At 48.9% G+C, this 23,564-nt stretch overlaps 9 protein-coding genes across 9 annotated transcripts; 1 reads left to right on the plus strand and 8 right to left on the minus strand.

Annotated features, from left to right (window-relative positions):
• Window positions 1–335: 335 nt before the first annotated feature.
• Window positions 336–1,859, plus strand: EV420DRAFT_1337733 (uncharacterized protein). The gene is made up of 2 exons (XM_060468889.1): window positions 336–1,497; window positions 1,553–1,859. The coding sequence occupies exon 1, from the start codon at window positions 371–373 to the stop codon at window positions 1,490–1,492; it is 1,122 nt and encodes a 373-aa protein (XP_060327486.1). The 5' UTR covers window positions 336–370; the 3' UTR covers window positions 1,493–1,497; window positions 1,553–1,859.
• Window positions 1,860–2,506: 647 nt separating this feature from the next.
• Window positions 2,507–3,906, minus strand: EV420DRAFT_724218 (uncharacterized protein). Its single transcript, XM_060483218.1, has one exon. It carries the CDS (start codon window positions 3,659–3,661, stop codon window positions 2,597–2,599), a length of 1,065 nt encoding a protein of 354 aa, XP_060327487.1. The 5' UTR covers window positions 3,662–3,906; the 3' UTR covers window positions 2,507–2,596.
• Window positions 3,907–5,019: 1,113 nt separating this feature from the next.
• Window positions 5,020–6,129, minus strand: EV420DRAFT_1482560 (uncharacterized protein; the record flags this gene model as incomplete). The annotated part of the gene is made up of 1 exon (XM_060469910.1): window positions 5,020–6,129. One exon carries the CDS (start codon window positions 6,127–6,129, stop codon window positions 5,020–5,022), a length of 1,110 nt encoding a protein of 369 aa, XP_060327488.1.
• Window positions 6,130–7,234: 1,105 nt separating this feature from the next.
• EV420DRAFT_1646231 (uncharacterized protein) lies at window positions 7,235–8,366 on the minus strand (the record flags this gene model as incomplete). Its single annotated transcript, XM_060477879.1, has 2 exons — window positions 7,235–7,975; window positions 8,034–8,366. 2 exons carry the CDS (start codon window positions 8,364–8,366, stop codon window positions 7,235–7,237), a joined length of 1,074 nt encoding a protein of 357 aa, XP_060327489.1.
• Window positions 8,367–9,571: 1,205 nt separating this feature from the next.
• On the minus strand, window positions 9,572–10,462 carry EV420DRAFT_1482562 (uncharacterized protein; the record flags this gene model as incomplete). The annotated part of the gene is made up of 3 exons (XM_060469911.1): window positions 9,572–9,814; window positions 9,850–10,291; window positions 10,383–10,462. 3 exons carry the CDS (start codon window positions 10,460–10,462, stop codon window positions 9,572–9,574), a joined length of 765 nt encoding a protein of 254 aa, XP_060327490.1.
• Window positions 10,463–12,538: 2,076 nt separating this feature from the next.
• EV420DRAFT_724515 (uncharacterized protein) lies at window positions 12,539–14,155 on the minus strand. The gene is made up of 2 exons (XM_060483220.1): window positions 14,038–14,155; window positions 12,539–13,987 (listed from the first exon to the last, which is right to left on the minus strand). Exon 2 carries the CDS (start codon window positions 13,784–13,786, stop codon window positions 12,662–12,664), a length of 1,125 nt encoding a protein of 374 aa, XP_060327491.1. The 5' UTR covers window positions 13,787–13,987; window positions 14,038–14,155; the 3' UTR covers window positions 12,539–12,661.
• Window positions 14,156–15,144: 989 nt separating this feature from the next.
• Window positions 15,145–16,152, minus strand: EV420DRAFT_1482565 (uncharacterized protein; the record flags this gene model as incomplete). The annotated part of the gene is made up of 1 exon (XM_060469912.1): window positions 15,145–16,152. One exon carries the CDS (start codon window positions 16,150–16,152, stop codon window positions 15,145–15,147), a length of 1,008 nt encoding a protein of 335 aa, XP_060327492.1.
• A 524-nt stretch (window positions 16,153–16,676) lies between these two features.
• Window positions 16,677–18,579, minus strand: EV420DRAFT_724524 (uncharacterized protein). The gene has a single exon (XM_060483221.1). It carries the CDS (start codon window positions 18,154–18,156, stop codon window positions 17,062–17,064), a length of 1,095 nt encoding a protein of 364 aa, XP_060327493.1. The 5' UTR covers window positions 18,157–18,579; the 3' UTR covers window positions 16,677–17,061.
• A 622-nt stretch (window positions 18,580–19,201) lies between these two features.
• Window positions 19,202–21,736, minus strand: EV420DRAFT_1274457 (laccase lcc5; the record flags this gene model as incomplete). The annotated part of the gene is made up of 20 exons (XM_060467839.1): window positions 19,202–19,280; window positions 19,336–19,359; window positions 19,420–19,568; window positions 19,626–19,646; window positions 19,706–19,879; window positions 19,932–19,988; window positions 20,042–20,062; window positions 20,120–20,265; window positions 20,318–20,348; window positions 20,403–20,422; window positions 20,486–20,553; window positions 20,609–20,677; window positions 20,727–20,783; window positions 20,840–20,875; window positions 20,933–21,002; window positions 21,053–21,139; window positions 21,188–21,272; window positions 21,322–21,446; window positions 21,483–21,504; window positions 21,557–21,736. Coding segments are annotated over 20 exons (1,521 nt in total), but the record flags the coding sequence as incomplete, so codon positions are not given.
• Between the last annotated feature and the right edge of the window lie 1,828 nt (window positions 21,737–23,564).

Below are 23,564 nucleotides of genomic sequence, written 5' to 3' on the forward strand. Positions count from 1 at the left end.
ATATATCAGCCGGGTCACCGGAGCTACCGCATTCATGATTATGCAGTGCCAAGGCATAGATATAGATAGTGATAGTAATAATATTAGTTGCTGTTATACAGCACTTACAGTTCTAGCGCCTTACCAACGTTCTTCAAGTTGATGTCCTTCTGATCCATGACCGGTATGATCCATCGAAGAATAGGGATTTGAACAACACCCTCATTTTCATTTTCTGTTCATTCTGGTTTTACAAGCGATGTTAATGATGAACTTTTGTGAGATACATAATAATAAACTGTGAGGAAATCGTATCGTAGTCGAACAATGGCAATAATGGCTGCTGAAGTAAATTCGCACGTTTCCTTTTCAGCGAAAGCTGTGCAAGGCTATGCTCACTTATAAGAGTGATCCGGCCCGATCGAGGTTCCTTCACACCCCAACGCCAACACGTTTCAACATGCGGTTTCTTCCTTCCTTCATCTCGTCCGAGCTCGCCAACTTTCGTCAATTTTCCTCCATGCTCGACGAATCCTCAATCCAAGGCAATGTGACCCTCCAGGCCGCCGGGCTCATCGCTCTCGCAGACATTTCCGCTGTCACCATCAGAACGGCGCTTACTGGGTCAGAATCCGTTTTTGACGTCCTTGTCATTGCGCCAGGAATGCACCTGCAGCAGTCAGCGGGTGAGATAAATCACGGTGAATTTCCTACGACTGGCGCAATGACCACCGGATATGTCTTTCGTGTTGAAAACCCAGCCACTGTGAGTTACCTGCAAAACATTGGTATCACAGGCCGTCTCGTCACAGCACACGTGGACCCAAGCCCGTCTTTTGACGAGAACCTATCTGAAGAGAATAAGCTACTCCAGTCCTTGTTCGTGGCTGGAGTTCCTGCCACTCTGCTGTACGCTCTTTGTCCCGCGTTGACGATCGTCGTGGTCGTGTTATTGGGTGTTGTTCGGGATTGGTGGGCCTTGGGCAGTTTGGGAGGGTTCGTGTTGGCGAGGTTCATTAATATGGTCGTTATCAAGCGAAGGAACGAAAAGGGATGGAAAGGGGTGCCAGAGAAGGGTCAGAACGGGGATCTTCTTATCTTGCTGAGTCAGGATCGCTGGGTGCGCTTGCGGGGAACAGTGGAGGATCTCAAAGCTGTCACAGCAGGCCAGTGGTTGCGAGATCTGACAGCCACAGAGAGTTTTGCTGTCACGTGTGCGACCATGTTGATCTATGTATCTGCCGTTCTTGCCTTCAATGCATCAACGGTAGGGTGCTTGCTCATCGCGGGGTTACTTCTGTCTACGGTCGCTCTCTTGACTCTATGCAACTCCTCAACGCAATGTCTGCAAATGTGCGATCGGATCGTCCGAAGAGTACGAATTTCGGACAAGTATCCGCGTCGGAGGGTGATGGCGGACCAATTGGTTGCAGAAACGGGCCGAAAGGACTGGGCCGTTGGTATGGGACTGATACTTCCTGATCCTGGGGAGAGAGGCGCGGTCAATGTTTGATATGTGTAAGTCTATCTTATATCCTGATATTCGAAAGAAATATAATTTTTTTCCCAAAAGTTTAGCACGGAGATGCACACCAAACCCAGATTGCTATTGTACGCATAACTGCGGCGTCCACCAATTCGTGGTTAGTTGATGCAATGACATCAGTGATGTCCTGCTGTGCTCGTCGTTACTTTGATCCTATTTCCTGTTTCGTCGATGTAGGTTTGGAAAGGATCTTCACTCTGTATGCCATCATCCTATGCTTCTCCTGTTCCATCCGGGCGTTTAGTGATACCCAGACTTTTGTATTAGCTAGCCCCATATATCTTTTCTTCTATGTTGTATGCTAAACATTGAAGTCCGGTGATTTTAGTAGTCACACCTAAATTTTGAGCACAATTGTAACATTTTGGGAGAGTCATTTGGGGGTCAACGAACTTCGCATTTTGGAGGATCTAAAATCCATGCTGCCGGCCAGAGATCTAGATAAATTTCGGGAGCACGCAAATTTTAGGCAAAGACTGCCAAGATCGACCTCCCGAAATGTCATCTTATCGCGCACATTCTGGTTTCCCTCAAAATTCTTATCTGTCCGATGTGAGTGGGTCCTGGAAGAGATAATAAGGTCGCCCGAAGTCTTAGTTTTCAATGGATAATCGCAACCAGGCTACGTGAGACTTGAGTGCAACTGATTTTCAGTGCTAAGTATCAACATCCGGGAAAGGCTAAATGCAGGACACCCGCGAAGAACCCGTCACGAATTCGTTCTTTCAATAGTGAATGTGCCTTGGACCTTCTCTTCTCCGTATACGACATTGACAGTTGCCGCACTACTAGTGTTCATTCATTTTGACAGTTGTACGACGATTGTGTAAATAAGATTCTTCGTTGCGATAATACTAGGTATTGCAGAAAGGTTCTATTTTGTAGGGTGTAACAGGAAGTTCAATGCAAATGCTGCTGTTACGTTCAAAGTTGTCAAAGGAGAAGCCATACTACGTATCTACATGAGCAATACATACTGCTCTTTTTACCTACACATCCAATCTTAGTCTACAGTTTGTTTGCTCTATTGGGTGGTTTAATACCCGTTTTTCCCTCAACCCTTGTATAGAGTTAACACCTCTTGTCATCGATGCTAGGTCTGGGGCTTGAGAAGCTGGAACACTCGGACGACGAGTCAAACCCGACAGATGCCTCCAGTTTAACATGCCTCTTCAAACCCATTTCAAAAGCCCAGTCACTCTTCCCGCTCGACTGAATTAAATCATCGACCATATCCAACCTCCGCTTATAGTACTTGGGTGACGTCTCCGGACCCTGCCATACAATGCAATCATACATCTGCAAACATCCTGTCCAGGAGTTGCACAGACCCAATAGAGCGGCAGAGCAGAGCAAGAGGCAAGCAATAAACAAGCTCCCCATCGTCGAGGCGTTGCCGGCCAAAGCCGCCGCCGCATAGACCAGCAGCGTCGCGAGGGCAACGAAAAAGCTCTCCAGCGTACTTTGATCTCGGAGCCATTCTCCTGCTGTGACGGTCTTGATATCATGCAGGGACCCTTGTAGGCGCACCCAGCGATCCTGGCTCAGAAGGATGAGCAGATCACCCTCATCTTTCTCGGGAGCGCCTTTCCACTCTTTCGAGTCCTTGCTCCTTCGCCTGATCACGATGACGTTGATCATTCGGGCGATTACTAGCATCCCTAGTACCCAAAATCCCCACCAGTCCTGTATAGCGGCGAGGAATGAGAGCACGATCACTGTCAGGATCGGGCCGAGGAGGTATAGAAGTGTCGCGGAAACCCCAGTGATGAAGAAGGATTGGACGAGGCGGTTGTACTTGGATAAAGAAGTGTTACGGGAAGGATTCATGGATACCTTGGCGGTGACGAGGTGCCCGGTGCGACCAATGCGCTGCAAGTAGCTCACTGTCGCAGGGTTCTCGACGCGGAAGACGTATCCATTAGTTATCGAACCAGTCGTTGGGAATTCCCCACGGTTCACCTCTTCAGCAGACTGCTGTTGGTGCATGCCAGGTGCGAGGAGGAGGACATCGAGGGGCGAGGCTGTCCCTGTTAGGGCAGTCCTCACTGCAACGATGGAGAGATCTGCGAGGGCAACGAGGCCGGCAGCTTCGAGTGTGATGTGGTGACGGGATATGGAATACTTGCTGAACATGGGGGAGTGTGAAGAGGGCTGGGAGATATGTAGGAGGGAACGAGGCTGCGCGCATGATGAAAGCTATAGTAGAAGCTGTATCGGGCCGAACTCATATCTTTTCGCCGCATATCACCACGGCTTGCATTAATACATGTAACATGAGACGAGAAGATGTAGGCCATCTGTGTTGCCATCATTCAAAGGTCGACTAACTCAGAGGGAGGAATCTGCAATCGTAAGTGAAATGAAATTCGAGTTCACAGTGAATTTTCTATTCTTCCTAATTTATTGATGCCGTCAATATTCATCACGAGCCAATGAATAATCCCGAGAGACTGGCTACCTCGCACGAGTTTTAGGGCGCTTAACCACGGGCGTCAAACCTTACGAGAAGAACGACAACATCGGAAATGACTCTCCTTCGGGCCTCATGCATTGTAATGGTCACCTTTCAAACTGCGAAGAAGCGCCACCCTTGTGAAGACGTGAATCAAACTCCATTTCAGTACAAGGCATTGCAAAGGTGCGTCTACAGCGCCAGTTAGTCGGATAATATAGAGATGACCAGGTAATGGTCAGTCCTCACAAGGCGATGCGATTTAGTAGGAAATCCTATTTCACGTAAGGTGTGGTAGCAATGGCGTCTCATTGATCTTCCCGATGAGCTAGAATAGATATAGAGAGTGAGTAATGGTCAGAGCACTCACAAGACAAGGCGGTGCAACCTAGCATAGAACAAGTCAAGGAACAAGTCGAAATGGCGCTCTTCCGTACCCCATTTAATCTTGACATTAGGCTATCACGAATTATTGATAGTACCTCCGCCACAATATAAGCATAGTAAAAAATGAAGGTCAAGTTGTCGCCGCGGGATGAGACTTTCCTGCAGTATGGCGAGGAGGAGACATTGACGAAGATCATCGGGTGTGTTTCATCAAGTCAAGCTCCGAAGCAATACTATATTTATAAAGGGATACAATCTCCGAGTTTTATCCAACTGTAGGATCTTCGAAGGAAAGCAATTATTGGATGATAAGATCAAGATCAGGGCGTCAGGAGTGTCGATTTCAAGCAACCCTGACTGCGCTAAACGATGAATGCTTCGATCTTTGTTTAATTTTTTGTTAGGCCTTAAAGTAATCAGATTCATGATATCCCGGAAGGGATAATACCTTTAGAGGAACGTGCAAGGTAACACCACAACAGACACGATTAAACCACGCGAGATACTAAATCCGAGGATCTTGTAGCATCACAGTAAGAATGTCAGATTATCATGTCGAGAGCAATGATTTCTGTGTGGGGTATTGTAAGGACATGCCATGAATAATAAGTGGAGGTGTTGTAGCTTATCAAATTTAGAGACGATAGCCAAATCAGCACGTCTCGGCATCTGGAGAAACCGATAAACTGGGGGTCTTCGGTCTCACGAAAATCTCAGCGAGAATGAACTCCAGTTGACGACGTTTAATCAGCCCCATGCTAACGGCCCATTCACCCGGATCACTTTCATGATCATCCTGCCCGCTTGCATGCTTGATTTCCTCCGCAATAAGGTCCTTGACCATGTCCAACCTCCGGTCATAACGCCTCCTCAGTGTTTTATCCTCCTGTACGATGCAATCGTACATTTGCAGCCGACGTGTGAAGGAGTTGCAGAGTGCCAATAGAGCGACAGAGCAGAGAAGCAACAATGCAATAAGCAGGCTCCCCACCGTCGATGCATTACCGGCAAGGGCCGCAGCTGCGTATACCAATAGCGTAGCAATCCCTTCAGCGAAGCTCTCTAAGCGATCTTGGTCTCGTAGCCACTGGCCTGCAGTCCACCCGTTTGACATCAGATAGCTCCCCCTGCAACCGAACCAGCGATCCTGGCTCAAAACTACGAGGAGATCTCCTTCGCCTTTCTCCAACGTCCCCTTCCAATTCTCCGAGTCCGCGACTCTCCGCTTTATGATGAACACGTTGATTGCTCTAGAGAGAACAAGCATCCCCAGGACCCCTAATGCCCACCAGTCCCTGATGGAGCCAACGAGTGCGAACACGACGATGGTCAATATCGGGCATAATAGATATAACAGAGCCACAGAAACTCCAGCAATGTAGAAGGGATGGTTTTGTGGCGACAGATCAATGCCCCCAAAATAAGGAATCATTAGTGGGTCGTTGGAGGTTGGCTTTGGCTCTACCTGAGCGGTAACGAGGCATCCGGTACGGCCGATACGTTGTAGGTAGCTGACTGTGGCGGGGTTCTCGATGCGGAAAACATATCCATTAATTAACGAGCCGGTCTGTGGAAATTCCGCACGATTAACCTCGTCGGCGGATTGTTGTTGATGCATCCCTGGGGCAAGGACAAGGATGTCAATCCAGGATGCTGTCCCCGTAAGAGCTGTCCTCACTGCGACAGTGGAGAGATCAGCTAGAGCGATGAGCCCCGCAGATTCGAGGGTGATATGACCCGAAATAGAGGAAGTATTGAACATGAAAAAAAAAATCTTGACCACTGGGAAGACGAGGAATTGAGTCGAGAGAGATCGTGGTTCTCAATGGTGCGATATTGTTGGTGATAGCCACGGGGAACGTGGCTGGCGGACCCGAGGAGACCGTTAACCAAACTGCCAATGCAACTCTCAGTGGCACGGTCCGGTCCCTGGGTGATGGCATCATTGATGCAGAGCGGAATACCTACTGTTCCGTTATACCGCGACTATCACTAACCATCTGGCGTTCTCTCTACCGATTTTGGCGGTACGTTTCCAACGTTCCAACGCATATCCCCCTGCATGGCCCATTTATTAGTGACCCATCCATCAGCCGCTGATTTCGTGGCTTCTGCAGTGCCTGGGGAGTTCCGCAAAAAGGCGAAGACTTTCCGTTTGTTAGGCGCCCGACCTTTTCGCCAGAGTCAGTACCCAATTGATCCTTATCATGGATCTTCTACTAGTGGCACGGGCGCTATTAGGCGTCAAGTTAAATGGAAGAGTCTACGGTCCTCCACGACCCTGCTCGTGAAGTCGTTAGTGGATGAGTGGCAAAGGAACTGTCCCTCGATGAGGCAAATTGGCTGCAGTGGATATTAGGCAGCAGCCCTCGCATTGCGATAGTCTTTACGAGATTCTGTCGGAGAAGTATGACATTGAATCTGATTTCACTGGTACTGTGAATAGCAATCATTTGCCGGTCTGTCTGACGAGTTGGTAGACCGCCGATAGAATATGCAAGCTCTCATCATCGAGGCATTGCCAGGTAGAACCATAGCCGTGTATGCTAGCAGTGTCACGAGAGCAACACAAACATCTGGTGTCTCGTGTTTCGGTGTCATTGCAATGGTCATCTTGTACTGTGAAGATGTGCGTCGAACTCTATTTCCGTGGACGCGCATAGCAATGGTATACCATGTTATTCTGCTCAGATGAGTTAGTATATGATATAGATCCCTCAGGTAGTTTTCACAATTTGAAAGCGGTGCGATTTGACACGTATTAGAATGAGTCGTATGTCGATTAGGGTGTTCATAGCGACGATTGAACATGTGAAGGATAGCCGCTGTCGCCTCATAGAGGTCAAAAAACGTTTGAAAAAGCGCATCTAGACATCGGTAGAAGAAGATATAGTGGAGGACTGTAGTCCTATGGAACGACTAAGGGCAGACGGTGACAAGTGCCTTTGAAGAATAGCCCGTAGTTCACTACGCTTTATGAGTCCCATTTGGATGGCCCATTCACCCGGATCGCTTTCGCGATCATCCTGCCCCCTTGTATTGTTGATTTCCTCCACAATGAGGTCCTCGACCATGACCGACCTTCGTTCATAGGTCTTCTCCAATGTTTTGTCTTCCTGCACGATGCAATTGTACATTTGCAGTCGATATGTGAAGGAGTTGCCGAGAGCCAATGAAGCAACAGAGCACAGAAGCAACAATGCAATAAGCAAGCTCCCCACGGTGGATGCATTGCCAGCCAGGGCCGCAGCTGCGTATACCAACAGCGTAGCAATCCCTACGGCAAGGCTCTCTACTCGATTTTCATCCCGTAACCACTGACCTGCGGTGACGCGTTTGACAACATATAGCTGCCCCCGCAAACGAACCCAGCGATCCTGACTCAAAATCACGAGGAGATCACCTTTGGCCTCAGGCTTCTCATCTCCACCCTTCCAATCCTTCGAGTCCGCAACTCTCTGTTTAATGATGACCACGTTGATCATTCTAGACAGAGCAAGCATCCACAGGACCCCTAGAGCCCACCAATCTTTGATGGAGCCCACGAGTGCGAAGACGATGATGGTTAATAGTGGACACAATAGATATAACAGAGCCGCGATGGACTCCTGCAGCACAGAAAGGGTGATTTGGTGGCGACAGATCAATGTCCCCGAGATAAGGGACCATGAGTGAGTATCTAAGGGTTGATTTGGGTTCTACTTGAGCGGTGACGAGGTATCCGGTGCGGCCGATGCTTTGTAGGTAGCTGACGGTAGCAGGATTCTCGATACGGAAAACGTGTCCGCTGGTCAATGAGCCAGTCTGTGGAAATTCCCCGCGATTAACCTCGTCGGCGGACTGCTGTTGATGCATCCCTGGGGCAAGGACAAGGATGTCAAGCCAGGATGCTGTCCCCGTAAGAGCTGTCCTCACTGCGACAGTGGAGAGATCAGCTAGAGCAACGAGCCCCGCAGATTCGAGGGTGATATGACCGGAGATAGAAGAAGTATTGAACATGGCGAGATCTCGACGACTGGGAAGACGAGGAGGACTTGAATGAAGCAAGGCCGTAGCTCTTGACAGTGTTATATTTCCAACGATGGCCGCCAGGAACGTGCTCCGGCAGACTCGGAGAAAATAATAACCAGTAAGTTGATGTGAGATTGCTGCTAACGCTGCCTGGCTTTTCCATCAGCCGCAGATTCATGGCTTCTGCTGTCCAGAAGATTCACGAAGAAATGTAGGCCTCGTGTTCGTTAGGCGCTGAAGGAGCCTATGGCAGCTATTGACGCTGCCACCTGCTCGTGTTGATAACGCGTAAGCACCGCAAGAATCATGCCCCAACGGGGCGGACTGGCTGCGAGGAATTGGTTAGGCACCGGTCTTCACGTTAGGATGACGTCTATAGAATTCTGCCTGGACAAGATAACATCGATTCCGTTTCACCGGTGCTGTGAAGAGCAATAGCGCGTCCGTACCTCTACCGGAGAAGTTAGCGAAGCGCTGACACGATGTGAAGGTACTAACAAGAAAGGCCGTATCTTTACGTCGTCATTTATATCAAGACCATTCAATTTGTTCTTGGAGGGCAAGGCCATCATCAAGGAATCAATATACAGTCACAACTCCGACAACTGACAAATAGAATGTTCAGGCGCCTGGACATCACTCAACGGAGGTAGGAAACCTTCAAGCCACATTCCATGGTTCATTTTTCTGTACGTTGTCGGTCTTAACGAGGTCACAAAGCGATAATTTTGAGGGGAAAGACAGAGCGTACCTTGAGGTGTGAGCAGGAGTTCACATTGTTGAATCCTAGCGCTGGTCATGAGTTTTTCCCTGACTTTGCCTTGCTCTCTATGCATCTACACAGAAACCGCCACAAATTCGGTGATATTAGTGGGCATGCCTCGTCGGCACGGACTGGAGGTTGCTTCCCATACAATCGCCGAGCTAGGCATCAAGTAGAAAGTGTGAAGTATTGCAATATAAGGCGATGGAACGTAAGGCCGTCATCTTTCTGACAGTAGCCATGCCTTTGTCGAGCGCTGCCGTCCTATTTCCCAGCGCTCTTGCGCGACAGTTACCGATTTGTTGCCTATTGTGCGAGAGGTACGCATTTATTGGTAGCTGCACGACAATAGTGCGTAAACGAGATTTCTCATCGCAATGATAGGTCGCAGAAGTGTTCTTGTTCATACAAGGGAAAGCTTGCACATATGTCAAGGAGAAACCGCCTGTGGAGAGTCTTCTTCAACCATGAGCCTCATGCAAATGGCCCAGTCCTTCCTGCCCGTCTCTTTAACTAGCTCTTTCACCATGTCCAACCTCCGCTCATACCACTTCGGCTTTCCTTCCACACGCACAATGAGATCGTACATTTGCAAACACTTTGTCATGGAGTTGCAAAGGCCCAAGAGGGCGACGGAGGAAAGCAGTAAACCTGCGATAAGCAGGCTCCCCGTCTTCGACGCGTTACAAGAGCGGCAGACAGATAGACCGAAAACGTTGCAAATGCGACGGCGAAGCTCTCTATGTCAGTCATCTCCCGCAACCACTGGCCCGCCGTCACAGCCTTAAGACCATCTATCGATCCCCGCAAGCGCACCCAGCGATCCTGACTCAGCAGGATGAGAAGGTCGCCATCATCGTCCTCGTGAGCACCCTTCCATCCCATGATGCTTCTCTGCTTAATGATGACCACATTAATCAGCCTGGCCAACACAAGCATCCACAGCACCCCAAATCCCCACCAGTCCTCGATAACGCCCAGTAGTGCAAACACGGCAATGGTCAATACCGGGCACAGGAGGTAGAGCACAACCGCGGGAATCCCAGCGACGACGAAGGACTGGATTCGACGATTGTTTCGGGACATCTTCTCGTCGAGGGACGGGTTTGGGGTTACCTTAGCGGTAACGAGGTGTCCAGTGCGCCCAATACTTTGTAGGTATCTGATAGTAGCAGGGTTTTGATGTGGAAGGTGCATCCGGATGTCATTGCACTGGTATCCGGTGTTTCACCGCTGTTAACCTCGTTACCAGCTGATGCATGCCAGGTGCGAGCACAAGAGCGTCGAGGTAGTAGGCCGTGCCCGTCAGGGCCGTCCTCATTGCGACAGTAGAGAGATCTGCAAGGGCGACCTCCGCGGCTTCGAGGGTAACTCGGTTTGAAATAAAGGAATTTTTGAACGTAGACGGAAGCCGATAAGAGTGGGGAACCAAGAGGAAAGGAACAAGGTCATTTAAATGGTGCATTCTGATGATAGGCATCCTGACTGCCCCAGGAAGGGTGGAGGTAATGTCGACCGTGATGTGTGTAAGTGATGTAAGTGACATCGCAGCTACCAATCCAGTCTTGACGAGATTTCCTCCTGTCTTGTGTATTCAGCACAAACGCCTCCGCCGATGGTGATTGTGATTGTGATGATCATTGGCGATATTGAGCATAAGCTTCGCGGAAGGAACTATAATGAACTGGCTGGGCGCTCCGTCAGCATGAGGTCGCCTTTCTCGGGTGATTCCCTTTCACTCTATAATCGATGGAAGGCTCAAAGGGAACCAATGTCACCGCTGACGGCGATAAGAACAATGGACGTGAGGACACCACACCAATCGCTCGTGTTTGAAGTGCACTGGTGTCGAACTCCCCTCGAACACATTCATTCGTCAGGAATGCGCTTTCTGGTGGGTATCACATTATCAGAGTCGATGGAATTGGACCGCACGCAGAAACTTCCACAGCAAGGCTAGCGCCGCATCTTGAGCATCTCAGCGTCCAGGAAACTGGCGCCCTATAATCGTCCAGAATCCTGTAAATATGGAAAACGCATGTTCAAGAAGCTATATGGTATGAGGCATATTATGTCGGCACGAGTATCACCAATCTCAGCAACATTAGTCCATAGGGATGACTGCAAGCTTCCGTCAGAAGGGACAAATGAGACTTTGTTCAAGGGAGAGGCAAATCCCCGCTAGCCACATGATTGGGGAACATACGTTCCGGCCGACTGGAATCCTGCAGAACCCTAAATTCGCGTGGAACGAGTCGAATGTCCTAGAGCCAAATGAGATTACTGCATTCACAAAGCCTGATGAGTACGCACCGTCGTCTTACACAATCCCATATGTCCACTCCCTTGAACTGTCTGTGGTACCACAGTACATCATACTCCCGGTCGTGCCGGTAACACCAACACCAGGCCTTTGGAGACAGAATTCAACAGTAGAATTGGCCTTCTAATGCATGATGAAGATTATCCTCGAATAAAAACGCAAGAAACGAGGCCTACCATCTATTGCTTCTGCTAAGAGCCAACAGCCCTCCACAGGCGAGCCTGATAGCAGACTTGGAGCACGGCATTTTCGTAGACCAGGATCCAATGAACGTATTCAGAGCTCTCAAGATAGGAACGTATCCAGAGAGTATCAACTGAATGGCACGTTTAGAACCACTGAGGATTTGCTGTGGGAACCCAACGACGTACCGTTCCCTTGCTACGAGGTACTCTAGAATTTTTTTAGGCAAGCAATGGGAAGGCCAGTAGATCCAGTAGCTGACTATACTCCGACGCCATGTGCTGCATCATCGCCGCTGTCGATGTAAGTGCAGCGATGATGGTGGTTCGTTATCAAGAGGTGCGACTACCATTTTTGGCACGGGAATGTCACGATCACGACTTTCCCTTTAACCATGAAGCCCACACCTGATGGGACGCCTCAAAATCGAACAATACCTCCTTATTGTTGACACGCGATATCTTCCAACCATCCTCGATAATGCTATCACTCTACTTCCTGTCTACCTCGACTACTGTTCTCTCTAATTCTATTATTTTGGGTCTACACACTGCCGCGCCGCTCTGCAGCGAAATTGAAAAAAAGGAATCTAGGCCGATACGCTGCATTGCCATCTAGAACCACAGTCGTGTATACCAGCAGTGTCACGAGAGCAACAAAAACATCTGGTCCCTCGTGTTTCGGTGTCATTGCAATGGTCATCCTGAGCCCCGGCATTCCTTTTTGGGACCCAGACCGGTTATCCATCTGTACTGTGAAGCTGTGCATCGAACTCTATTTCCGTGGACGGGTATAGCAATGGTATACCATGCCCGTGCCCGTTGCTCTGCCCGGACGAGCTAGTATATCATTTAGACTCCTTAGATAGTCCTCACAATTTGAAAGTGGTGCGGTTTGGCACGTATTAGAATGAGTCGTATGTTGATCACGGAGTTTCATAGCGACGATTGGACATGTAGGGGATAGCCTCTGTCGCTCATGGAAGTCAAAAGATGTTTATTTAAATAAACGCATCTAGACATCGGTAGAGGAAGATATAGTGGAGGCCTGCGATCCTATACAACTACTGGTAGACGATGACACAGACTTTGGAAGAATGTCCTCCAGTTGACGACGTTTAATCAGCCCCATGCTAACAGCCCATTCACCCGGATCGCTTTCACGATCATGTTTCCCGTTTGCATACTTGATTCTTTCCTCCGCAATAAGGTCCTTGACCATGTCCAACCTCCGGTCATAATGTTTCTTCAGTGTTTTATCCTCCTGCACGATGCAATCGTACATTTGCAGCCGATGTGTGAAGGAGTTGCAGAGAGCCAATAAAGCGACAGAGCAAAGAAGCAACAATGCAATAAGCAGGCTCCCCACCGTTGATGCATTACCAGCCAGGGCCGCAGCTGCGTATACCAACAGCGTAGCAATCCCTACGGCAAGGCCCTCTAAGCGATCCTCGTCTCGTAGCCACTGGCCTGCAGTCACACGTTTGACATCAGATAGCTCCCCCTGCAAACGAACCCATCGATCCTGACTCAAAACTATGAGGAGATCTCCTTCACCTTTCTCCAACGTCCCCTTCCAATTCTCCGAGTCCGCGACTCTCCGCTTTATGATGAACACGTTGATCGTTCTGGACAGAACAAGCATCCCCAGGACCCCTAATGCCCACCAGTCCCTGATGGAGCCAACGAGTACGAAGACGACGATGGTCAATATCGGACATAATAGATAAAGCAGAGCCACAGAAACGCCAGCAATGTAGAAGGGATGATTTTGTGGGGATAGATCAATGCCCCCGAAATAAGGAATCATTAGCGGGTTGCTGGGGATTGGTTTTGGCTCTACCCAAGCGGTGACGAGGTGTCCGGTACGGCCGATACGTTGTAGGTAGCTGACTGTGGCGGGGTTCTCGATACGGAAAACGTATCCGTTGGTCAATGAACCAGTCTGTGGAAATTCCGCACGATTGACCTCGTCGGCGGACTGCTGCTGATGCATCCCTGGAGCAAGGACAAGAATGTCAATCCAGGATGCCGTCCCCGTAAGAGCCGTTCTCACTGCGACAATGGAGAGATCAGCTAGAGCGACGAGCCCAGCAGATTCGAGGGTGATATGACCCGAGATAGAGGAAGTATTGAACATGGCGGGATCTCGATGGCTGGAAAGGCGAGAAGGTCTTGAATCAAGCAAAGGTCGTAGCTCTTGACGGTGTTATAGTGCCAACGATGGCTGCAGGGAACGTGCTCCGCTAGATCCGGAGAAACTGATAACTAGTAAGTTGATGCGACATTGTTGCCCAACGTTACAGCGCCATTTCCCCTGCCCTGCTTGATGAATCTGTGGCTGATGGAAGATCCACTATTTCATCAGCCACAGATTCATCACTTCTGTACTGGTCCTGACGATTTACGGAAGATCGAAAGCCTCATGCTTGTTAGGCACCCAAAGGAGCTTATGGTAGCTATCGACGTTCTCCACCTGCTCGTGTTCATAACGCGGAAGCACCGAACGAAACATGCCCCAACGGGGTGGACTGGGTGTGAGCAATTGGCTAGGCGCCGGTCTTCATATTAGGGTGACGTGTATAGAACTTTGCCCGCGCGGTATAACATTGATTCTGTTTCGCCGGTGTTGTGAATGGCAGTAGCGCATCTTTACCTCTGTTGAACAAGTTAGCGAAACACTGACTGATGGGGGGTACTGACGAGAAAAGCCGTATCTTCCGCATGTTTATAAATGGCCCATTCAATTATTCTTGGAGGGCAAGGATATCATTAAGGGATTAATGTGCGGTCTCAATATAACAGCTGATAGATAGAATGTTCAGGCGTTTAGCCTTCATTCAACGGAAGTAGAACACCTTCCGGCAACAGCTGCATTCCATAACCATACGAAACCAATGTTCGCTTTTCTACACACTGCGGGCCTTAACATGGTCACTTCAATGATAATTTCGGGCGGAACGGAAGGGCGTACTTCGAGGTGTGCACGGGAGATGATTATCCCAAATCCCAATGCTGATCATAGGCTTGTCCCTATCGTTGCCTTGCGTCAGGCGCCTGCATCCTGAATTCGGCAATAGCAACAAATATGGCATGACGATACAAACTGGCAACTGCTTCCCATACGATCTCGTTTCAGACATCAAGTTGGAGATTCGAAGCATTGCAACGTAAAGCGGTGGAATACAAATCCGTCGCCTCTCCGATAGTAGCAGTACACGTTAAGCACCGTTGTGTTTCCGATCCATGTACGATAATCATCAGGGATGCTAGCGGTAATATGACTGGTATTCATTTGTTGGTAGCTGCACGACAATTGCATGTGGAAACGAGATATTTTCATCGAGATGATGAACGTCGCAGAATGTGTTCTTGTCCGTATGAGACTATAGCTAGCAAAAGTAAAAAGCATCAAACCGACACTGGTTGTAATGGAATATCTGATATTGAGATCTCAGATATCGGTTGAAGCTCAAGCATAAGTTAAACCCACACATATCAAAGAGTAGCCCCTCTTTTAGAAGCCCGTTTTTTAGAGAGAACTTCCTTCGGAATGATGAGGCCCATGCGAATTGCCCAGTCCTCACTTTTGGCCACATCAATCAGTTCTCCAGCCATATCCAACCTCCGCTTATACTTTTTCGGCGCTCCTTCTGTGCGGACAACGCGACCGTACATTTGCAAACACTTCGTCAAGGAGTTGCAAAGTCCCAAGAGAGCAACGGAGCACAGTAGTAAGCCTGCAATAAGCAAGCTCCCCACCTTGGATGCGTTACCAGCAAGAGCGGCAGACAGATAGACCAATAGTGTTGCGAAAGCGACGGCGAAGCTCTCTTCGTCAGACATCTCTCGCAACCACTCACCCGCAGTCACAGCCTTGAGATCGTCCACCGACCCCTGCAAGCGCACCCAGCGATCCTGACTCAGCAGGATGAGGAGGTCACCATCACCGTCCTCGGGAGCACCCTTCCATCCCATGACGCTTCTCCGCTTAATGACGACCACATTAATCAGCCTAGCTAACACAAGCATCCACAGCACCCCAAATCCCCACCAGTCCTCGATAACGCCCAGGAGCGCGAACACAACAGCGGTCAATACTGGGCAGAGGAGGTAGAGCACAGCCGCGGGAATCCCAGCGACTATGAAGGACTGGATTCGGCGATTGGTTATGGATAGGTTATCGTCACCGGACGGGCCTGGGTACACCCAGACGTTAACAAGGTGTCCAGTGTGCCCAATGGTTTGCAGGTATCTAACGGTAGCAGGGTTCTCTACACGGAAGATGTATCCGGTAGTCATTGCACCAGCTGTCGGTAATTCGCCGTGGTTAACCTCATCGGCGGATTGCTGCTGATGCATTCCGGGTGCAAGGACAAGAGCGTCGAGGTAGGAGGCCGTGCCCGTCAGGACCGTCCTCATTGCAACAGTGGAGAGATCTGCGAGGGCGACGAGCCCCGCGGCTTCGAGGGTGACACGGGTTGAGATGAAGGAATTTTTGAACATGGGCAGAATATGACAGAAGCTGAGAAACAAGAGCCGATTCAAATAGCGTGAGACAAGATAGGTGTAGTGGATGTGCTCTAGCTGCCACGAGAAAGGTGGAGGAAATGACGGCCATGATATACGTAGGTGACGTGAAAGAATGGGGACCTCATGCTGATGAAGCGTCCAACCAGTTCATTATGGTCCATTGTCCCCGAAAGTAATCAATGAACGTGAGAATCCCCCACCAACTGCTCGTGTTTGCGGTGCGCTGGCATAAAAGTGTTCAGTGGAACAAGTTGGCTACGAAAATCGTTCGTCAAGCGCCCGCATCGTGGTGGGAATCAGCCTATTATAGTATCCTGGAGTTGGACTGCAGGCAAAGGCATCCGTAAAGAACCGTCGTGCGTTTGTGAAATGCATCTTCGAAGAGATGGCATGTGATGAAGGCATTGCAATGGCATTGGCACCGGCAGAAGAATTAGCACAGAATCTTGTGCACACCAACAGGATTGCAATGCAGGGAGTATCGACTGCGTATATCGTTTAGAACATTTGAGGATTTACTGCGGCAGCCCAATGACGTACCGTTTCCTCACTACGATATACTCGGGAATCCTTCAGGCAAGCATGAAAAAGCCAGTAGACGCAGTAGCTGGCTGTGTTCCGATACAAGGTGCTGCATTATCGCCGCTGTCGATGTAAGTGCAGCGATGATGGTGGTTCGTTATCAAGAGGCGCGACTACCATTTTTGGCGCGACTCGACCTTCGGCATTTCCCGAACACCCATCGGGCAACAACTGGATCGTTGACTCTTCGTGTCGTCTGCGCATTATTGGATACTGTATGAAATATGTTCATATTTTGGAAGCTGTATGAATATCATGAATACACATTACAGAAAATTGGTTGGCCATTATACTTCAAGGCTAAGCTTTGGCGGCATCCAAGCTAACAGTGCTAACGCTTCCATCTTCAAGGATATCCGAACACTTGGATTCATTTGAGTACTTGCGCTCCTTAAGAGCGGCCGCCGCTTCAGCAGGTTTTATCAACCCCATATCGATGGCCCAGTCGTCCTTCCCACTTTGTTGAACGAGATCCTTGACCATGTCCAGCCTCTGATCATAATCTGTACGATCTCCCTCCCTCCGCACAACACGACCGAACATCTGCAAACACTGTGTCGAGGAGTTACACAAGCTCAATAGAGCCGCGGAGCAGAGAAGCAAGCAGGCGATATGCAGGCTTCCCACGGTGGATGCGTTTCCGGCAAGAGCAGCGGATGCGTAGACCAACAGCGTAGCGAACCCTACAGCAAAGCTCTCCTCCGAAGTCTGACCCCGTAACCAATGGCCAGCTGTCACGGCCTTAAGATCGTCCACCGACCCCTTCAAACGTACCCAGCGATCCTGACTCAGAAGTATGAGCAGGTCGCCATCGACGCCCGGCTCTTTTTTGCCCTTCCACCCTTCCTTACTTCTCCGCTTGATGACAACAACGTTGATAAATCTAGCCAACACAAGCATCCCCAAGACCACAACCGCCCACCAATCTCTGATAGCGCCCAGAAGCGCGAATACGATGATAGTGAGTATTGGGCACATGAGGTACAGCAGAGTAGCACGTATGCCTGCGAAGAAGAATGGGTTGTTGTGGGGGGATACATTGAGGTTGTAGAAAGGATTCGTGAATGGAATGCAGTTGCGGGTAGGTTTTAGAGATACTTTGGCGGTGACAAGTTTGCCAGTACGGCCAATGTGCCGTAGGTAGCTGACGGTAGCAGGATTTTCAACCCGGAAGACGTATCCATTTATCACCGAGCCGGTCTCTGGCAATTCTCCGTCATTGATTTTGACGGCAGACTGCTGCTGATGCATGCCTGGTGCAAGGACGAGAACATCAAGGTAAGAGGCCGTTCCTGTCAAAGCCGTCCTCACTGCGACAGTGGAGAGATCGGCGAGAGCGATAAGCCCTGCAGATTCGAGGGTGATACGGCCGGAGATGGATGATGTATTGAACATGTCCAGGGCGAGACGAACGTTGGGGAAATGAGAAGGGTTTGAAGAGAACTGAGGATACCATGCATGTCGGCGTTACGCGATTAGTGGTGGCTGTGGGGAACGTGTACCGGCAGCTCCGAGAAGATCAAAGGCAATGGGTATGTGCCATCAGCACGGCAGCAACATGCCGAGTTCATTCAACACGACCCTTCCATCAGCCGTAGAAATGTCGTTTTGTGGCTTCTGTAGAGAACGAAAGTTGCCTCGTGTTTCCGGCATGTCTAGGCAATGTAATGTGGTCTGTTAATACTGCGCTACTACCGGAAGGTTCAAAGCCAGGGAGAGTTACACTGGCGCTTGAGTTGAATCATAAGGCGCCGGTCTCACTCGTGTTTAGATTTCCGGTGCGCTGACGTGATCCTCAGTGAAACTGATTGGCTGGAGCGCTTGATAGGCGCTTGGTGCCATCATGGAAGATGCTCGAGACTCCAAGTTATATCAAAATTTATCGAACTGCTGTGAGATGGACACTGCCATGGATAACAGCAATGCGTTTGTGGCTGTTTCTGTGCGATGAATTAGCAAAGCGTTGCAACAATGTAGCTAACCGACCAAGTTATGGCTGTATCTTAGGCGCGCGCCAACCGTCATTAGAACTAGCGCCCCTCATACTTGCCGTGAGTTCTAAAGTCTAGAAAAGAAAGCGCATTCTAGAAGCTGTCAAACATTAAAAGATTAAGTATGCCGTTGATTCATACAGTTTTGTAGTCAAACCTTAACTATTGAATATTCTCACCGGGAACTGATGCCTTCAGCCGCAAAATAAGCCATCGGTTTTCCAAGAAGAAACAAGGAATATATAATCATATTAAAACGAGCGGTGACGGTTGACGAGAATCATAGAATAAAAGAAAACCTAATGAAGTCAATAGACTCATACTTGATGAAGATTGCCCCTGCAGCAGAAACGTCCTAGAGATCTTCATCGGGCATATTATTGTATTATTTTGTGCAGAGCTTATCCCATTGATCTAAGAGGACATGAAATCAGGATCGGGAGGAGGAATCATGAGTCGGACACACCAGTGGGGTCAATAGTAGATTTCCAGCTCTCTGTAGCTTCTGCAAAAACCACTGCGAGTCCGCTACGAGAAAAGTCATTAACCAAGTAAGTCAAGTATGTACATGAATATCACGCACGCCTCCAAGTGCCAATCAATATGGCTATAGAGAGGGCTTATTCGTTAGCATATTATTGATCTCAAGTAATAGAAGACGACCAACCAGTGAAGGAACCATGGCCCAGGGTTATCAGTCGTGAACCGGATCGTAACATTGTCGCGCGCATTACCGACATTGACGACGTCTCGTCTCACAGGATTCTTATAGTTGTATTTAGCACTACCGGCACTTCGGACGACGTCAAAGGTGTGCTGATCATAACAAACCCATGAGAACGAGAAAACAAGATTATTTGAATAAGATCGTACACCGTGCAAATGGAACGGATGCTAGAATTCAAAAAGATGAGAATCACGAAATGTAGTGATTGAATGATAGAGGAACTGACTCCTCCACCGCCTGACATAGAAATTTCGATTGTGGAGTTCGCCGGAAGAGAGTAGACAGAACCCTCGGGAAGGAGGTTATTAGCATTCCGCGCACCGCTCAGAATCTGTAAAAGAATTGGGGTTGTCGGAGGAACGAATGATGCTCCGTTGACCGTGAACGCTCCGGAGGTTTTCTGTGCGCTCATAAGCCGAAGGTGAGAGATGAAAGGGAAAAGGAAGACGCACAAAAGCCAAGGCTAGGTGAAGCGCCAAGTCAACACCTCCGACTTCGGGAGACCCAGGCTATAGCAGGTTCAGGCCATGGATAGGTATCATTGAAGGTTTATCGAACTTACAGCTCCGGAATTTTCGAGGGGCTTTCAGGATGGTCATCAGTCTCAGTGAGAATCGGGGGCAAAGTTAGAGAGATATACCACCAAATCGGTTTCGTTCATTTTCAATACGCCCGTGAAAGACATGGTTTCGGGTTCCACATTATTGGCACCAGAGTATCGGAGGATGGCGGAATTGATACCACCTTTAAATCCTAGAGTACCAAGATCGGGGTTGGCGCGGACCCCTTAAGGCGTCGGTGTTAGTGCATTTTGTAATGATGGGTCAATTCGACGTACAGTAGTTGCCAACCTCTTGATTCGCGTTCAACTGTTCCATATATCAGTAACTGTACTAATCTCTTGAAAAGAAGTAGAAACAGACAACAAATGAGTATCGTTGGCCTGAAATGAGAGGTGAAAAGTCATGCTATCTAGCGTTCATGTTAAGGAGATGAAATGACAAACCTGCGAAGATCTGGATTTCATCCACAGTGTATGGAACGTGGTTCACACCATCGACTTCGATAATTGTCCTGTACATCACCGATCAATACAAGGACCATTGAAAGAGACAATATGGGCAATTACATCAAATGGCTCTCAATAGAGACGGTGAACGTTGCAGCACAGCCGACGTTAATCATCCGTATACGGTACCTACATGTTATGCACCAGAGATGCTGTATAACTGATAGAGAGTACGTACCGTGTTCCTTTAGTGACTTTCACGACGGCCAAATCGTGCGAAGGGTCCTTGCTCCATCTGAGCATCCAATCATGGTTAATGACCATTAGATTCTAAGCATGAAATTAGCTCACCGTCCCAAGCCATTGATAAGTGTTGCGTCCGGAGTACTACACGTTGAATATCAGTCGGCACACCTGCGTAATGGAGATAAGAGACGAGGTTACGGGAAGGTCTGAGTCACCCGTTTCGCAGGCGTATGATACCAGTCTGACAAAGTCAAGATACTAGTGCTGTCTGCGGCAGAGTCATGCTATAATGCACACAAGAAGGCTGTGGCAACGCACTATTATCAACATCGTATAAGTCGGCATGTGGATCATTGGAATCATAGATAATGAAGGGCCCGCGAAGCCCGTCACAGTATTGAGTAGCTGGAATGGTCATCGTTAGCACATGCCATAGTAGTAAAAAATTCGTACACAAATGAGAGTGGTACCAGAACGTTCCAGCCTGGTCGGCAGAATCAAAAGTGTACAGAAACGAGTCTCCTTTTGCGATATGGCACTAGTCGAGATTGGTACCAGTACAAGGAGTATCGACAACTTCAGATTACCTGACTAACAGAAGCAGCCCCATCAGCCCAACCAGTACCTTTCTGTAAGAGACCATGCCAGTGCTGGAGGAACGCATGAGACACGAAAATGGTCGAAGAAAGGAACAACGTGCGATAGACGTGCTCTGAAGAATCGCGTCGTTATCGAGCTCGTTGACGACTGTTGATTTGGAAGATATCTCCCTAAACAGAACGTTCGTAAATGAAATTATGGATAAGCGGTTGAGAGGTCAACCTTGCTTCCCCTAATGAGCGCGCCGTCTATTTGCGAGTTCGCCAATGCAGCGACACGTTCAAAGCCATCGGGATTGACGTTTCCATTGGAGATGATGAGGTCTCCTATAGGGCCAATAGTTCCTGGTCGTTTGCCGTGAGAGTTGGTAAAAAGGAGAGCAAGAGTGAACAGAGGAGAGAAGGGAAAAGTCACCTCGACTTGACAACAAAGAGAGTCGTCTGTGTCCACTTTTTATCGGCGTTGGAATGTGTACGAGTACCGACACTCGGATGAGGGCTTCACACACGTACTAATGAGCTTGATGTCACGTTCAAATTTCTGTTCGTAAACACGAAAAAAATGGAGACGTACTTCTCTTGAATTCCATCTCGGTAGACGAAATGGTTCGGGTGAACATGGCCCACTACCCAGCGGACCTCAACGGAGCGCCGAAAGTGCTACACATGGATTGATTATGAGTCTTCTTGTGTTGTCGGGTAAACTGAGCGAGATGACGTCCACAACTTGAGCTTGCTACTTTCCTGAAACTTATATTGCGCCTGCTGAGAGTCCAAACCTCTTGCTTTACGGTCACGGTAGAAGAGATTGCGGAAGAAGTTCGTTCACCGAGGAGGGTCTGCTAACGTGGTCGGAGTCAGAGTCTTTGTTGGTGTCAGTTGCGCTAATCTATGCAGCAGCTCTAGTGGGAGGCTGGCAACAAATAAGGACCCTAACCACTTTTTCGTCCTCCCGAAAAATCCAATTGTAATTACGTATACCTACCGTAGACTAAAAGCTGGAGCGGGCTCGTCCAGAAATTAGGCAATCCCGGCAAGTAGGGATTTAGAATGGAAATCGATTGATTACTGCAGTGATTCCTGGCATTCACTGGAAATGAACATTCAGTAATAGAATCTCGTCGGAGAATGTAAACGTTTACCCAGGAGGCTTGGCATTTTCGCTGACGACGCGTCGCCAGTCTGTCGTCAGGGTGTCGGTTCACATGCAGGCTTCTGCTCACCGACTGAAGTGCTTGGGACGCGCTCATCACTTGAACAGACAGATTATCGGTGCGGATAGTGGATTCAATGAGTTTGTAGCACTGTTCCAACTGTCAAAAGGATAGGCCTATATGACCAAGACGTCAACAGCTGGATGTGTTACAAATCAGTGAATGCGTTTTTCAACAGAGCATATACTTGGGAGGGGAGAAAGGTATTCGTTTCGAAAGAGAAGTGTTCTCCCTTGCCGATGAACCTAAATCTGGCTTTTCCGTTGAGGCTGAACGTCAACTTCGGTCTCCTGAGTTCCCGACGTTCCTCATCGATTTGGTTCAAGCAAGCGCTCAAGCCTAGACCCAGCGGAAGCGCGGCAATGCCAAGAAGGAGGATCTGACGCTTTGAAGTGTAAGAGAGTGTTGTTGGCAGGCGCGGGAAATTGCCATGCGGTTCTGTTGACTAATCTCCAGTAATTACGGAGTGGAAACGGAAGAATGGCAGCGAGAAGGCTATTTCGGACAAATGACACTGACCTGAAGATAGGATACAAGGGACGATGCAGTCTAATGACTATTTGAAAGCCAGAGTTCGGGTAGAAGAGTAGAGAGGGTCACAGCCCTGCCAGGTTCTCCAGGAAGTTCGGTTCAAAACGCGTTATTTGCTCCTATTTACTGATCGCCTCAGACGCGTCATTTACATAAGCAGATGTACTCTCTCTGTCTCTTGTCTGTCTCTCTGTACAATTTTGCTCAGCATTGGTACTCTAAGTTAGACTCTAAGATCTATGTCACGCATCTGCTTATCTTTGAATGCGAAAGGCTCGCCAAAAGCCAGGACCCCGCTGTCGAAACCGGGGTCCTTGCGGCACATACGCTGGCCCGGCGGTAATCCAATACCTGTAGTCAAGGAACTTTTCTATTCAGTACCGACATTTTAGTACGATTGTGTTAAGCCCCTCTAGATGAAGGTACACGCGAGATACAAGATTCCGGAAGCATAATACAAAATTCGCACTCATATCATATTGACTG

The sequence above is a fragment of the Desarmillaria tabescens genome, assembly GCF_030435595.1.
Source record: "Desarmillaria tabescens strain CCBAS 213 chromosome Unknown EV420scaffold_34, whole genome shotgun sequence".
Classification (NCBI taxonomy): domain Eukaryota; kingdom Fungi; phylum Basidiomycota; class Agaricomycetes; order Agaricales; family Physalacriaceae; genus Desarmillaria; species Desarmillaria tabescens.

Bases quoted from the DNA above. Each gene is read 5' to 3' on its own strand.
- EV420DRAFT_724515 (XM_060483220.1), bottom strand. From the start codon at position 13,786: ATGTTCAATACTTCCTCTATCTCGGGTCATATCACCCTCGAATCTGCT.
- EV420DRAFT_724524 (XM_060483221.1), bottom strand. From the start codon at position 18,156: ATGTTCAATACATCATCCATCTCCGGCCGTATCACCCTCGAATCTGCA.
- EV420DRAFT_1337733 (XM_060468889.1), top strand. From the start codon at position 371: ATGCTCACTTATAAGAGTGATCCGGCCCGATCGAGGTTCCTTCACACC.
- EV420DRAFT_724218 (XM_060483218.1), bottom strand. From the start codon at position 3,661: ATGTTCAGCAAGTATTCCATATCCCGTCACCACATCACACTCGAAGCT.